This window comes from Pan troglodytes, chromosome 1 (genome assembly GCF_028858775.2).
Source record: "Pan troglodytes isolate AG18354 chromosome 1, NHGRI_mPanTro3-v2.0_pri, whole genome shotgun sequence".
Classification (NCBI taxonomy): domain Eukaryota; kingdom Metazoa; phylum Chordata; class Mammalia; order Primates; family Hominidae; genus Pan; species Pan troglodytes.
Window position 1 is genome coordinate 184038616 of NC_072398.2, and position 17817 is coordinate 184056432.

The 17817-nt window shown below is 40.6% G+C and overlaps 1 protein-coding gene across 1 annotated transcript in view; it reads left to right on the top strand.

The window, feature by feature from the left end:
- Positions 1 to 10452: 10452 nt before the first annotated feature.
- The window catches only part of LOC100614519 (putative inactive cytochrome P450 family member 4Z2), a 52490-nt gene continuing 45125 nt past the window's right edge, over positions 10453 to 17817 (top strand). Inside the window, exons 1-2 of the mRNA XM_063808792.1 lie at positions 10453 to 10561; positions 13067 to 13218. Of these exons, the coding sequence (XP_063664862.1) occupies positions 10453 to 10561; positions 13067 to 13218 (261 nt within the window). The remainder of the gene's footprint in view (positions 10562 to 13066; positions 13219 to 17817) is intronic.

Sequence of the window (17817 nt, forward strand, 5' to 3'; positions counted from 1 at the left end):
GTGATTTTAAATAACGACTTTTATTCTCTTACAGTTCTGGAGGTCAAAGTCAGATATATGGGTTTCACCGGATTAAAACAAGTTCTGGAGAGGGCCAGACCCCCACCCCCAGAAGGTTTCAGGGAGAGCCCTGCCCCTTGGCTTTTCAGCTCCAGAGCTGCCTTTTTTGCATTCCTTGGTACGGTCCCCTCCTTCCTCTTTAAAGCCAATGGCATCTTCAAATCTCTCTCTCTGTGACTGTCTTCACATCTCTTTCCCTCTTATGAGGACCCTTGTGGTTAGTTACATCAAGCTTATTAAGATAATCAAGGATAATGTCACCACCTCAAGATCCGTTACTTACTCAAAAGTCCATTGTGACATACGCAGTCCCACAATCACAGGTTTCATGAATTAGGATGTGGACAACATGGAGACCCCATTGTTCATCCTAGCACAGCCCCTACCGGATTGTCATCTGATGTGTCCATCTAAATCTCTTCTGTATGCTACCTACCTATGTACATGATTGTCAGCCAGACAATCCCTCTATCTTCCCTCCTCTCTAGAATAAGGTTCACAAGTTTGCATGCTTTGTCCAGCTTCACATGGAAGGTGATAGGTTTAGAAGAGGAGACACTAAGGCAGGGAGATAAATCCCTACTGAAGAGGGAAAACGGAGATGAGGTGTGCCCATTGGTGCCAGAACCCTAGCAGGGCCTGATTTGATCCATCCCCCTGCACACAGCCTCATACCATGTCTCCCCTGGTGCCCACACCCTCTCCAGCTCCTGAGGCTCCCATGGTAGCTGAGTTTAGACAAACGATATTTATCTAGGAGATCAGAGGGAGAAGCTCACACCTATAGGGAAAAGACTCCAGGCCTCCATTCCATTCAAGATTTAGATTCCAGATGAATCACAGCAAGGCTGAGCTAAGGGCCTGTCTTGCTGTGTTTTGTGTTACTGTAACTGAATACCCAAGGCTGGGTAATTGATCTAGAAAAGAAGTTTATTTTGCTCATGATCTGGTGGCTGAAAAGTTTAAGTTTTGGCAGCTAAATCAGATGAAGGCCTCATGCAGCTTCCACACATGGCAGAAAGCAAAAGGGGAGTGGCACGTGCTGAGATTGCATGGTGACAGAGGAAGCAGGAGAGAGACTAAGGAAGCAAGACTCTGTTTTGATCCCAATGTCTTGGAAACCTGTCCATTCCAGATACAGCAAAACCTCAAGCCTGTGAGGTGGAAGGGGGCACTAATCTCTTCATAAAGGATCTGTCTCCACGATCTAAATATCTCCCACTAGGACCCACCTCCCAAAACTACTGTGTTGGGGATCAAGGCTTCAGGAGTTTGGTTAGGAGCATCCCACATCGCAGCTATAGTGAGGCTGCACTGAGCTGAGCAAGAAAGCCTCAAAGGCCTGGTCTGTCATGAGGACCTTGTAAATTCAGCTATCCACAGCCCCAGTGAGGTGTAGAAAGAGACCCCAGCCTAGCAACGTCACCAGGTACCTGTCAACCTTCCTCACATATGGAACCTGCAGGCTTCTCTGGAAGCTCATGGAGTGGGCAGCTGTCCAGTCAGGGGTGGGAGGAGCCCAGGTAGGCAAATGGGTCTGGCTGGTGGAAGAGGCTGTCAGATCCCAAGCAGCTCCTTCCCAACAGCACAACTTCTTGGTTGTCCTCTGCCTCTCTGGCTGGCCACCCTGATGGGGTAGGGGCATCCTCAACCCTGTCCACACTTGGTGACTGCCTGGGTGCTGGTACTGCTGACCCTGGGCCCTGTTCCAGCACCCAGGCCCCATGTACTACCCCTGGGATAGTGTCACTGATTGTCCCAGCCTCTCTTAATGCAGACCTTGCTTCTCTTCCTAAATCTGAACCCAGGTGTTCCTCTCACCTATTGCCCATTCCTAGCCCAGGACCTTGGATGCCATAGAGAGGAATTCCTCTGCCTGAGGTCTGAAAGCTCATTCTGTTACCCTGAAAGAGCTTCTCTTGTAGTTTGTGCCTGCAACTAGGACCTCCCTCCAAGTCCCCTGAGTTCCCCGGTCATTGGATTAATTCAGCCCTGCTCTGAGAACAGGCAGGAAAGAGGAGGGCTGGACAGTCGGTAATCAGCCAGGAGTGGAGGGAGTTGGAAACACTGGGAAAGGAGAATGACCTGGGAACCTCATGGACAGGATGGCCAGCCAGTCACCTGGCATCAGGGGATTTCCAAGGGCTCATGTTGGCCATACTCAAAGACCACAGGACAGTGTGCACTCACTCCCATTACTACCCCTAATACCTGGTTGAAAAGACGAGGGGAAGGGAATCATATAAGTGAAAGTCTCATTGCAATTGGAGAGGTGGAGACCTCAGAGTGATCAAAGAGATAGGGAAGGTGCACAAGGAGGGAGAACCTGAATATCTGTATGTAAAAGAATGATGTTGAAGTTTTACATACATGATATACAAACTAAAAAAAAATGGATAGAAGGATTGAAAGATAGCCCACAGAATGGCAGAATATATTCACAAATCAAATGAGAACATGTAAAGGACTCCAACACAAAACAACAAAATACTACAATCCCATTCAAAAATTCAAAGGACTTCAATAGAAACTTCTGCAAAGAAGATATGCAAGTGATCCATAAGTGCACCTGGAAAGATGCTCAACTTCATTAGTCATTGGGGAAATGCAAATCAAAACCACAGTGAGATACCACTTCATATCCTTTAGAAAGGCTATAATTATTTTTTAATGGAAAATATGAAATTTTGGACAGAATATGGAGAAATTGAAACTCTTATGAATTACTGGTGAATGTAAATTGGCGTGGTCAATTTGCAAAACAATTTGTGGTTCCTCAGAAAAATAAAATCACAATTTCCATGGGACCCAGTAATTCCACTTTTGGATGTATACCCAATGGATTTGAAAGCAGGGATTTGAACAGATCCTTGTAAACCAATGTTCACAGCAACATTATTCATAGTAGTTACCAGGTTGAAGAGCCCAAGTGTCCATCAACAGATGAATGGGTTCACAAAATGTGGTATACAGACAATGGAATATTATTCAGTCGTAAAAAGAATGAAGTTCTGATACACACTACAGCAGGAATGATAGTGATAACAGCATGCTAAATAAAATTTGACAGACATAAAAGGAAAAATATCATGTGATTCCACTCTTAAGTAGTAGATTAGGCAAATTCATAGATTAGACAAAGTAGTAGAGAATAACAAGGACTGGGAGAAGGCAGAGTTATCATTTAATGATTACAGAGTTTCTTTAGAGTAATGAAAACCTTTTGGAAATAGGTAGTGATGATGGTTGTAAAACACTGTACGATCTACTGCCAAGGTGGCCAAATAGGAACAGCTCTGGTCTGCAGCTCCCAGTGAGACCGACACAGAAGGTGGGTGATTTCTGCATTTCCAATTGAGGTAGACTGTTCATGTCTTTGGGACTGGTTAGGCAGTCAGTGCAGGCCACAGAGGGTGAGCAGAAGCAGGGTGGGGCACAGCCTCACCGGGGAAATGCAAGGAGTGGGGGGCCTCCATTTCCCAACCAAGGGAAGCCATGAGGGACTGTGCTATCCAGCCCAAATACTACACTTTTCTCATGGCTTTGCAATCTGCAGACCAGGAGATTCCCTCATGTGCCTACACCACCAGGCCCCTGGGTTTCAAGCACAAAACTGTGCAGCTGTTCAGGCAGACACTATGCTAGCTGCAGGAGGTTTTTTTTTTCATACCCTAGTGGTGCCTGGAACCCCAGTGAGACAGAATCATTCACTCCCCTGGAAAGGGGGCTGAAGCCAGGGAACGAAGTGGTCTCACTCAGTGGGTTCCATTCCCACAAGGCCCAGCAAGCTAAGAACCACTGGCTTGAAATTTTCACTGATAGCACAGCAGTCTGAAGTCAACCTGGGACGATTGAGCTTGGTTGGGGGAGGGGCGTCTGCCATTACTGAGGCTTGAGTAGGCAGTTTTCCCCTGACAGTGCTAAAACGACCTGAAAGTTCGGACTGGGCAAAACTCAACACAGTGAGACAAAGCGGCTGTGGTCAGTCTGCCTCTCTAGAGTCCTCCTCACTGGGCAGGACATCTCTGAAAGAAAGGAAGCAACCCCAGCCAGGAGCTTATAGATAAAATTCCCATCTCACTGTGGGCATAGCTTCAGCAGACTTAAACTTTCCTGCCTGCCGGCTCTGAAGACAGCGGTTGATCCTGACAAGCAGGGTTCTACCAACACAGTGCTTGAGCTCTGCTAAGGGACTGCCTCCTCAAGTGGGTCCCTGATCCCCATGCCTCCTGACTGCCAGAGACCTCCCAACAGGGGTTGACTGACACCTCATACAGGAGAGCTCCGACTGGCATCTGGCGGATGCCAGCTTCATCCTCTGGGATGAAGCTTCCAGAGGAAGGAGCAGGCAGCAATCTTTGCTGTTCTGCAGCCTCCACTGGTGATACTCAGGCAGATAGAGTCCAGAGTGGACTGCTAACAAACTGCAGCAGACCTACAGAAAAGGGGCCTGACTGTTAGAAGAAAAACTAACAAACAGAAAGCAATAACATCAACATCAACAAAAACAACCTTCACACGGAAACCCCATCCAAAGGTCATCAGACTCAAAGATCAAAGTTAGATAAATCCATGAAGATGAGGAAAAACCAGTGCAAAAATGCCAAAAATTCAAAAAACCAGAATGCCTCTTCTCCCCCAAATGATCACAACTCCTCTCCAGCAAGAACACAAAACTGGACAGAGAATGAATTTGATGGATTGACAGAAGTAGGCTTCAGAAGGTGGGTAATAGCAAACTCCTCTGAACTAACAGAGCATGTTCTAACCCAATGCAAGGAGGCTAAGAATCTTGAAAAAGGGTTACAAGAACTGCTAACTAGAATAACCAGTTTAGAGAAGAATATAAATGACCTGATGGAGTTGAAAAACACACCAAAATCACTTTGTGAAGCATATACAAGTATCAGTAGCTGAATGAATCAATCGAAAGGAAGGATAGCAGAGATTGAAGATCATCTTAATGAAATAAAGTATGAAGACAAGATTGGAGAAAAAAGATGGAAAGGAAAAAACAAAGCCTCCAAGAAATATGGGACTATGTGAAAAGAACAAACCTATGATTGATTAGGGTCCCTGAAACTGTTGGGGAGAATAGACCCAAGCTGGAAAATGCACTTCAGGATATTATCCAGGAGAACTTCCCCAACCTAGCAAGACAGGCCAACATTCAAATTCAGGAAATACAGAGAACACCACAAAGATACTCCTTGAGAAGAGCTACCCCAAGACATATAATCATCAGATTTCCAAAGCTGAAATGAAGGAAAAAATGTTAAGGACAGCCAGAGAGAAAAGCCAGGTTACCTACAAAGGAAAGCCCATCAGACTAACAGTGGATCTCTGTACAGAAACCCTACAAGCCAGAAGAGAGTGGGGACCAATATTCAACATTCTTAAAGAAAAGAATTTTCAACCCAGAATTTTATATCCAGCCAAACTAAGCTTCATAAGTGAAGCAGAAATCAAATCCTTTACAAACAAGCAAATGCTGAGGGATTTTGTCACCACCAGGCCTACCTTACAAGAGCTCCTGAAGGAAGCACTAACTATGGAAAGGAGAAAACCAGTACCAGCCACTGCAAAAATACACCAAAATATAAAGACCAATGACACTATGAAAATAATGCATCAACTAAAGTGCAGAATAACCAGCTAGTATCATAATGACAGGATCAAATTGACACATAACAATATTAACCTTAAATGAAAATGGACTAAATGCCCCAATTAAAGGACACAGACTGGCAAATTGGATAAAGAGTCAAGACCCATCAGTATGCTGTATTCAGGAGACCCATCTCACGTCCAAAGAAACATAAAGGCTCAAAATAAAGGGATGGAGGAATATTTACTAAATAAATGGAAAGCAAAAAAAAGCAGGGGTTGCAATCCTAGTCTCTCATAAAACAGACTTTAAGCCAACAAAGATTAAAAAAAAGACAAAGAAGGACATTACATAATGGCAAAGGGATCGATGCAATGAAAAGAGCTAACTATCCTAAATATACATGCACCCAATACAGGAGCACCCAGATTCATAAAACAAATTCTTGGAGACCTACAAAGAGACTTAGACTCCCACACAATAATAGTGAGAGATTTTAACACCCCACTGCCAATATTAGACATATCAATGAGACAGAAAATTAACAAGGATATTCAGGACTTGAACTCAGCTCTGGACCAAGTGGACCTAATAGATATCTACAAAACTCTCCACCCCAAATCAATAGAATATACATTCTGCTCAGCACCACATAGCACTTATTCTAAAATTGACCACATAATTGGAAGTAAAACATTCCTCAGCAAATGCAAAAGAATGGAAATAATAACAAACAGCCTTTCAGACCACAGTGCAATCAAATTAGAACTCAGGATTAAGAAACTCACTCAAAACCACACAACTATATGGAAAGTGAACAACCTGCTCCTGAATGATTGGAGAAAAATTTACTGGGTAAATAATGAAATTAAGGCAGAAGTAACTAAGTTCTTTAAAACCAATAAGAACAAAGAGACAATGTACCAGAATCTCTGGGACACAGCTAAAGCAGTATCTAGAGGGAAATGGATAGCACTAAATGCCCACTAGATAAAGCAAGAAAGATCTAAAATCAACACCCTAACAGCACAATTAAAAGACCTAGAGAAGCAAGAGCAAACAAATTCAAAAGCTAGCAGAAGACAAGAAATAACTAAGATCAGAGTAGACCTGAAGGGGATAGAGACATGAAAAACCCTTCAAAAAATCAATGAATCCAGGAGCTGGTTTTTTGAAAAGATCAACTAAATAGATAGAACATAGCCAGACTAAAAAAAGCCCAGGACCAGATGGATTCACAGCCAAATTCTACCAGAGGTACAAAGCAGATCTGCTACCACTCCTTATGAAACTATCCCAAACAACAGAAAAACAGGGACTCATACTTATCTCATTTTATGAGGCCAGCATCATCCTGATTCCAAAACCTGGCAGAGACACAACAATAACAAAAAAATTTCAGAACAATTATTCCTGATGAACATTTATGTAAAAATCCTCAATAAAGATGTAAAATACATATAAAAGTAATAATTAAAAAAAAATCCTCAATAAAATACTGACAAACTGAATCCAGCAGTACATCAAAAAGCTTATCCACCACAATCAAGTCGGCTTCATCCCTGGGATGAGAGGCTAGTTCAATATATGCAAATGAATAAATATAATCCATCACACAAACAGAACCAATGACAAAAACCATATGATTATCTCAATAGATGCAGAAAAGGCCTTTGATAAAATTCAACACCCCTTCATGCTAAAACATCTCAATAAACTAGGCATTGATGGAACATATCTCAAAATAATATGAGCTATTTATGACAAACCCATAGCAAATATCGTACTGAATGGGCAAAAGCTGGAAGCATTCCCTTTGAAAACTAGTACAAGACAAAGATGCCCTCTCTCACCACTCCTATTCAACATAGTATTGGAAGTTCTGGCCAGGGCAATCAGGCACGAGAAAGAAATAAAGTGTATTCAATTAGGAAGAGAGGAAGTCAAATTGTCGCTGTTTGCAGATGACATCATTGTATATTTAGAAAATTCCATTGTCTCAGCCCAAAAACTCCTTAAGCTGATAAACAACTTCAGCAAAGTCTCAGGACACAAAATCAATGTGCAAAAGTCACAAGTATTCCTATACACCAATAATAGACAAGCAGAGAGCCAAATCATAAATAAACTCCCATTCATAATTCCTACAAAGAAAATAAAATACCTAGGAATACAATTTATGAGGGACGTGAAGGACCTCTTCAAGGAGAACTACAAACCACTGCTCAATGAAATAAAAGAGGACACAAACAATTGGAAAAAAATTCCATGCTCATAGATAGGAAGAATCAATATAGTAAAAATGGCCATACTGCCCAAAGTAATTTATAGATTCAATGCTATTCCCATCAAGCTACCATTGACTTTCTTCACAGAATTAGCAAAACCTACATTAAATTTCACATGGAACCAAAAAAGTCCATGTATAGCCAATACAATCATAAGCAAAAAGAACAAAGCTGGAGACATCATGCTACCTTACTTCAAACTATACTACAAGGCTACAGTAAATAAAACAGCATGGTACTGGTACCAAAACAGAGAGATAGACCAAGGAAACAGAACAGAGACCTCAGAAATAACACCACACATCTACAACCACCTGATCTTTGACAAACTTGACAAAAACAAGCAAAGGGGAAGGGATTCCCTATTTAATAAATGATGCTGGGAAAACTGGCTAGCCATATGCAGAAAACTGAAACTGGACCCCTCCCTTACACTGTATACAAAAATTAACTCAAGATGGATTAAAGACTTAAACATAAAACCTAAAACTATAAAAACCCTAGAAGAAAACCTAGGCAATATCATTCAAGTCATCAGCATGGACAAAGTCTTCATGACTAAAACACCAAAAGCAATTTCAACAAAAGCCAAAATTGATAAATGGGATCTAATTAAACTAAAGAGCTTCTGCTCAGCAAAAGAAACTATCATCAGAAAGAACAGGCAACCTACAGAATGGGAGAAAATTTTTGCTATCTATCCATCTAACAAAGGTCTAATATCCAGAATCTACGAGGGACTTAAATTCACAAGAAAAAAAAACCCCATCAAAAAGTTGGTGAAGGATATGAACAGACACTTCTCAAAAGAAGACATTATGCAGCCAACAAACATAGGAAAAAAGCTCACTATCACTGGTCATTAGATAAATGCAAATCAAAACCAAAACGAGATACCATCTCATGCCAGTTAGAATGGCGATCATTAAAAAGTCAGGAAACAACAGATGCTGGACAGGATGTGGAGAAATAGGAATGCTTTTACACTGTTGGTGGGACTGTAAATTAGTTCAACCATTGTGGAAGACAGTGTGGCGATTCCTCAATTATCTAGAACCAGAAATAAAATTTGACCCAGCAATCCCATTACTGGGCATATACCCAAAGGATTATAAATCATTCTACTATAAAGACACATGCACACATATGTTTATTGTGGCACTGTTCACAATAGCAAAAACTTGAAACCAACCCACATGCCCATCAGTGATAGACTGGATAAAGAAAATGTGGCACATATACACCTGGAATACTATCCAGCCATAAAAAAGGAAGAGTTTACGTCCTTTGCAGGGACATGGATGAAGCTGGAAACCATCATTCTCAGCAAACTAACACAAGAAGAGAAAACCAAACGCTGCACATTCTCATTAATAAGTGGGAGTTTAACAATGAGAATACATAAACACAGGGAGGGAAACATCACACACCGGAACTGGAAGTGGGTGGCTAGGGGAGGGATAGCATTAGGAGAAATACAGAATGTAGATGATGGTTGATGGGTGCAGCAAACCAGCAATACCTATGTAACAAACCTGCAAGTTCTGCATATTTATCCCAGAACTTAAAGTGTGCTAAAAAAAAAAGTCAGTAATATTTTTACATTTATTCTCTTAAATTTCATGAGTTTTCATTTTTCTACTTTAAAATTTTTTAATCTTTTGTTTTCTGCACCTTGACTATATAGTTACTGAGTGTGGTTGTATTTATATTTACTGAGTTTCTTGAACTATAACTCATTGTTATATTTTTATCACATTTTTGTGAAACATTTAGCCATTACTTCTTAAGAAAAAAACTATACGTGTGTGTGTATATATATATATATATATATATATATATATATATATATATATATTCTGCTTCAGTATTACTCTCTTCTCTTTTGGAGACTGCAACTACATGTATGTCAGATTATTTGATATTGTCCCATAGGATCCTAGGACTCAGTTAATTTTTTTTTAGTGGAAAACTATTCAATGTTTGCTTTCTGAAAAAATTAATAATATAGATAGGGCATTAGCTACACTAATAGAGAAGAAAAGGGAGAAGATCCAAATAGACACAATTAGAAATAACAAAGAGGATGCTACCACTGACCCCACAGAAATAAAAATAACCATCAGAAACTACGATGAACACCTCTATGCACACAAACCAGAAAATATAGAAGAGCAGAACAAATTTCTGGACACATACACCCTCCCTAGACTGAACGAAGAAGAAGTCAAATCCCTAAACAGACCAATAATGAGCTTCAAAATTAAATCAGTAATAAATAGCCTACCAACGCAAGAAAGCCCAGAACCAGATTAATTCATAGCCATATTCTACCAGATATACAAAGAAGAACTGGTAGCATTCCTACTGAAACTATTCCAAATAATTGAGGAGGAGGGACTCTGCTCTAGCTCATTCTATGAGACCAGCATCATCCTGATGCCAAAACCTGGCAGAGACACAACAAAAAAAGAAAACTTCAGACCAATATTCTTGATGAACATTGATGCAAAAATCCTCAACAAAATACTTGCAAACCAAATTCAGCAGCACATCGAAAACCTAATCCATGATGCTCAAGTAGGCTTCATCCCTAGGGTGCAAGGTTGGTTCAACATACACAAATCAATAAATGTGGATCATCACATAAGCTGAACTAAATATAAAAATCACATGATTATCTCAATAGATGCAGAAAAGGATTTTGATAAAATTGGACATCACTTCATGTTAAAAACTCTAAATAAACTATGTCTTGAGGAACACACCTCAAAATAATAAGAGCCATCTATGACAAACCCATATTAACATCATAATGAATGAGGAAAAGATGGAAGCATTCCCCTTGAAAACCAGCACAAGACAAGGATGCTCTCTCTCACCACTCCTATTCAACATAGTATTGGAAGTCCTGGCCAAAGCAATCAGGCAAGAGGAAGACATAGTTTGAAGATGACAGATAGCAGGCAGAACTAGCTTGCAGCTCCCACTCGGACAGAACAGTGTGTGAAGACTCACATCATGAACTTTTACTCCAAGAACCACTGCAGGAACATACCGGGAAAGCTAAGAGAATCTACAGACCTTTGAAGTAACTGGATTACTGCTGCAGGCTCCCTGAGAAGCCAAAAACTGTGATTCTGCTTCCTTTCTCAATGAGGAGGCTCGTGGTCTGGAGCAAGTTCTCAGCCCTGGTCACTGGCTGCCTGGAAATAGACTCACTGCAGTTGAGGAGGGCACAGTAGGAGTGAGACTGGCCTTTAGGACTACAGGCTGTGTGGAAACAGGATGAGCCCTCTGACTACCAGCTTTCCCCCACTTCCCTGGTGACCTGTATGACTTACCAGAGACAGCCATAATACCTCTGGGAATATAGCTCCACTGGACTGGGAACTACACCCTCATCCCCCACAACAGCTGCAGCAAGCCCCACCCAAGGAAAGGCTGAGCTTAAACAGGCCTACCCTGACCCCACCTTGTGGTCTTTCTCTACCCACCCTGGTAGCCAAAGACAAAGGTCATAATCACTTGGGAGCGCTATGGCCCTGCCCACCACCTGAGAAATCTGAATAGATAACCAGGTGTCTCTAAGGCAAGTTTGCATCCTCCCTATAGGACCACAGCTTATGCACTCTTGAAAGTTCCATTTCATGGCTGAAGGCCAACCAACACAAAACCAGTGCACTAAACAAAAACACAACCAAGGACCCTCACAGAGTCCACTTCACCCCCCTGCCACCTCCACTGGAGCAGGCACTGGTATCCACAGCTAAGAAACCTGAAGATGGATCATGTCATAAGATTCTTTACAGACACTCTCCAGTAACAGCCTAGAGCCTCGTAGCTCCGCTGGGTGGCTAGACCTAGAAGAGCAAAAATAATCACTACCTACTCCTGAATAATTTTGGGGTCAACAATGAAATCAAGAGGGAAATTTAAAATCTCTTTAAACTGAACAATAATAGTGACACAACCTATCAAACCCCTAAGATACAGCAAAAGCAGTGCTAAGAGGAAAGTTTATAGTATTAAATGTCTACATCAAAAAGTCAGAAGAGCAAAAATGGACAATCTAAGGTCACACTTCACACAACTGGAGAAAGAATAATCAAAACTCAAACCCAGCAGAAGAAAAGAAATAACAAAGATCAGGGCAGAACTAAATGAAATTGAAACAAAAAAAAATACAAAAAATAAATGAAATGAAAAACCTAGTTCTTTGAAGAGATAAATAAAATTGATGAACTATTAGCGAGATTAACCAAGAAAACAAGAGAGAAGATCCAAATAAGCTCAATTAGAAATGAAACGGAAGCTATTACAGCTGATACTAGTGAAATACAAAAGATTATTCAAGACTTCCATGAACGCCTTTACAGGTATAAACTAGAAAACCTAGAGGAGATGGATAAATTTCTGAAAATATGCCACCCTCCTAGGTTAAACCAGGAAGATATAGAATCTCTGAACAGACCAATAACAAGCAGCGAGATTGAAATTCTAAGTCTTTTTAATGCCAACAAAAAAAAAAGTCCAGGACCAGATGGATTCACAGTTGAATTCTATCACACATTCACAGAAGAAGTGGTACCAATTCTATATACATTATTCCATAAGATAGAGAAAGAGAGCATCCTCCCTAAATCACTCTGTGAAGCCAATATCATCCTAATACCAAAACCAGGGAATGACATAAGAAAAAAGAAAACTACAGACCAACATCTTTGATGAACATAGATGCAAAAATCCTCAATCAAATACTAGTGAACTGAATCCAACAGCATATCAAAAAGATAATCTACCATAATCAAGTGGGATGCAGGGGTGGCTTAACATACCCAAGTCAATAAATGTGATACACCACATAAACAGAATTAAAAACAAAATCACATGATCATCTCAACAGCTGCAGAAAAGCATTTGACAAAATCCAGCATCCCTTTATGATTAAAACTCTCATCGACAAAATTGGCATACCTTAAGGTAATAAAAGCCACATACAACAAACCCACAGCCAACATTATACTGAAAGGGAAAAAGTAGAAAGCATTCTCCTTGAGAACTGGAACAAGAGAAGGATGCCCACTTTCACCTCTTGTATTCAACATAGTACTGGAAGTCCTAGCCAGAGCAATCAGACAAGAGGAAGAAATAAAGGGCATTCAAATCCGTAAAAAGGAGGTCAAACTGTCACTGTTTGCTGATGATATGATCGTATACCTAGAAAGCCCTAAAGACTCATCCAAAAAGCTCCTAGAACTGGTAATTAAATTCAGCAAAGTTTCAGAATGCAAAATTAATATACACAAATAAGTAGCTCTGCTGTACACCAGCAGCAACCAAGCTGAGAATCAAATCAAGAACTCAACCCCTTTCAAAATAGAGAAAAAAAAACCTTAGAAATATACCTATCCAAGGATGTGAAAGATGACTATAAGGAAAATTACAAAAGACTACTGAATGAAATAATAGATGACACAATAAATGGAAACACATCCCATGTTCATGGATGGGTAGAATCAATGTTGCAAAAGTGACCATACTGCCAAAAGCAATCTACAAATTCAATGTGATTCTCATCAAAATACCACCACCATTCTTCACAGAACTAGAAAAATAACCCTAAAATTCATATGGAACCAAAAAAGGCCCCACATAGCCAAAGCAAGACTAAGCAAAAAGAACAAATCTAGAGGCATCACATTACCAACTTCAAACTATACTATACTATAAGGCTGTAGTCACCAAAACACCAAGGTACTGGTATAAAAATAGGCACATAGACTAATGGAACAGAATAAAGAACCCAGAAAAAAACCCAAATGCTTACAGCCAACTGATCTTCAACAAAGCAAACAAAAACATAAAGTGGGAAAAGGATACCCTATTCTACAAATGATGCTGGGATAATTGGCAAGCCACATGTAAAAGAATGAAACTGGATCCTCATCTCTCACCTTAAACAAAAATCAACTCAAGATGGATCAAAGACTTAAATCCAAGACCTGAAACCGTAAAGATTCTAGAAGATAACATCAGAAAAACCCTTCCAGACATTGGCTTAGGCAACGACTTTATGACCAAGAACCCAAAAGCAAATGCAACAAAAAGACAAATAGGTGGGATTTAATTAAACTAAAAAGCTTCTGCACAGCAAAAGAAATAATCAACAGAGTTAACAGACAATCCACAGAGTGAGAGAATATCTTCACAATCTATATATATCCAACAAAGGACTAATATCCAGAATCTACAAATAACTAAAACAAACCAGCAGGAAAAAAAATCCCATCAAAAAGGGATATAAGGAATGAATAGACAGTTCTCAAAAGAAGATATACAAATGGTCAACAAGCATATGGAAAAATACTCAACATCACTAATTATCAGGGAAATGCAAATCAAGTGCACAATGCCATATGCATTGCACAATGCAAGAATGAACATAATCAAAAAAATCAAAAATAATAAATGTTGGTGTGGATGTGGTGAAAAGGGAACACTTTTGCACTGTTGGCAGGAATGTAAGCTAGCGCAACCACTATGGAAAACAATGTGGAGATTCCTTAAAGAACTAACAGTAGATCTACCGTTTGATCCCGCAATCCCACTACTAAGTATCTACCCAGAGGAAAAGAAGTCATGATACAAAAAAGATACTTGCACATGTCTGTTTATAGCAGTACAATTTGCAATTGCAAAACTATGGAATCAGCCAAATGCCCATCAGTCAACAAGTGGATAAAGAAAATGTGGTGTTTGTGTGTGTGTGTATGCATATACCGTGTGATATATACGTATATATGTGTGTATATATAATGTATGTGTGTGTATATATACCATGTGATATATATGTGTATATAATGTATGTGTGTATATATACCATGTGATATATATATACACACACATATATTAATAGGATAGATTATATATATACACACACACACACACACTATGGAATACTATTCAGCCATAGAAGGAACAAAATAATGGCACTTGCAGCAACCTGGATGGAATTGGAGACTATTATTCTAAGTGAAGGAACTCAGGAATGGAAAATCAAACATCATATGTTCTCACTCATGTTGGGAGCTGAGCTATGAGGATGCAAAAAGGCACAATAATGATACGTTGGACTTTGGGGACTTGGGGGAAAGGATGGGGGGTGAAGGGATAAAAGACTACACATTGAATACAGTGCACACTACCTGAGTGGTGGGTGCACCAAAATCTCAGAAATCACCACTAAAGAATTTATTCACATAACCAAACACCACCTATTCCCCCAAAAAACCTATTGAAATAAAAAAAAGGTTTTTTAAGAAATAAAAGGCATCTGTGATGATTAATACTGAGTGTCAACTTGATTGGATTGAAGGATGCAAAGTATTGTTCCTGGGTGTGTCTGTGAGGGCGTTGCCAAAGAAGATTAAAATTTGAGTCGGTGGACTGGGAAAGGCAGACCCATTCTCAATCTGGGTGGGCAGAATCTAATCAGCTGCCAGCATGGTCAGAATAAAAGCAGGCAGAAGAATGTGAAAAAGACTAGATTGGCTTAGCCTCCCAGCCTACATCTTTCTCCTGGATGTGACACTTCCTGCCCTCAAACACTGGACTCCAAGTTCTTCAGCTTTGGTACTCAGACTAGCTTCCTTGTGCCTCTACTTGCAGACGGCATATTGTGAGACCTCATCCTGTGATCATGTGGGTCAATACTCCTTAATAAACTCCCCTTTATGTATACATCTATCCTATTAATTCTGTCCCTCTAGAGAACCCTGACTAATACAGTATCCAAATAAGAAGAGAGGAAGTCAAACTATTCCTGTGTGCATACAACATGATTCCATGTCTAGAAATTCCCATAGTCTCTGCCAAAAATTCCTTCAGCTGATAAACAATGTCAGTAAAGTTTCAGAATACAAAATAAACATACAAAAATCACTAGTGTTCCTATACACCAACAAGTGCCAAGCTCGTCAAGGGAATCAGAATTAATGAGACCAGTATGAATGATGATTCCTTTAGCAGAGGTGGATGCCCTACCTAACACCAAGCCCACTGAACCTTGAGGTAAAGGGCCAGTGATCCCCCATGGGGACAATTAAAGGCAAAGAATTCGGTAGTAAATTTAGAGGAATGGTACCACAGAGATCAACCACCCTGCCCCCTATTGTGGAGGTGGGCAAACATTGTACTGAGACAGAAGAAGAGGCTGGGACCCATTTGGGTTGGTTGTAGGTAAATTTGTTTGTGCTGGGGGCTGTGTTAGGACCACTTGAAGTGGAAACACAATGCTGGTCTGAGTCTGAGGTGTCCCATTTGATATTGGGGCCTGGGATTGGCCCCACTTCCCATTTCCTTGGTTCTGTGGCACGGGGTTTCCATCTATATCATACTTAGAGTGGCAAGTACTTGCCCAATGTTTACCTTTGCGACAACGTGAGCAAACAGTAGCAGCAGCATTTGGCCTTGTTTGTTGAACTGGCTTGGCCGCTTTTAAGTTTTTAACAGTGCAATTTTTTCAAGTATGACCAAGTTGACTGCAATTATAGCAGGCTCCAAGAAAAGAATCAGTGGAGCCAGTTTGATTGCTGTCCTTCACGGCCCGTGCCCACAGAATAGCTTTGTGGGTCTCTGATCCAGTGCTTTCATAAGCTTTAATATATGCAGGCAACACCTCATGATCAGGTAAATTTTGTCATTGGATGGAACACATGGCCATTTTACACTCATGATTTATATTCTCAAAAGCTAACATAGGAAGGAGAATACCTTGAGCATACTCATCAGAGACAGATTTTTCAACAGCATCTTGTAATTTAGCTAAAAAATCAGGGTATAATTCACTGTGATCTTGTTTAACAGTAGTAAAAGAAACAGGAACTTGGCCTGGGGAGTGTAATTTATCCCAAGCACTCATACACACCTTTGTTATTTGTTCCATGGTAAGAGAATCAAAGCCTAATTGGGCATAAGTATCAGAGAAATTATGGGAGCCTGTGAGCTGAGCCTGAGTAATTAGAATGACATCAGCCTGATTTAGCTGAGCCTCCAGACAGGCCTCCTCTGACCACCAGGTATGGAATTGTAAATGCTGAGATGGGGTTAGAACGGCTTTTGCCAAAAGGTACCAGTCTAAAGGAAGCAAAACAACCTCAGTACAAAATACCAATTTAACATATGGAGAAGTAGGACCATACTGAGTACAAGCATCCTTGAATTCTTTTAAAAAGGTAAGATTGAGCAGTGCATGATGCATTTGGATGCCTTGAGCATTAGGAAGGTCTAGCATGACCGGATAAGCCCATACATCTAATCCACTTGTTTCTTTGTTTTGGCATAATAAGCATTGCATGGAAGTTTCAAGAGTAGGCACCTGAGATGGGGTTGGCATAGAAGTGACAGGAAAAGCATGTGTAGATAAGGGAAACTAAGGTTGAGGAGGTTGGACTGGAATGAGAGCATGAGAAAGGGGCATTGGGGGAGCAGAAGAAGCAGAAGTACACTGGTGATTACTGGCATCCATGTGTGAAGAAGGGTACAGAGAAGCAGGCTGAGTGGATGGCAAAGTGACCAGTTGAGAAACCAAAACAACAGGAGGGTGAGCGGCTGAAGCGTATGGGGGAGGGCCTGCAGAATTATAGGTAAACTGTAGTTTGGTCCCAGAGCCATTAGGTTGCTCTGGAGACAAAGGCTGCAAAGGTTTGAAGAGGGAAGAATTAGCATATATATGGTCCCAGGCTGTCTGAGTTGGGGCCATGGGAGCTACAAGTACCAGCTCTTCATGAAAAAAAATAAGATCATCAGGGAGTGACCTTAAGCCAAAGCCACTGGAGTTAGCTATTGAATTCTCAACAT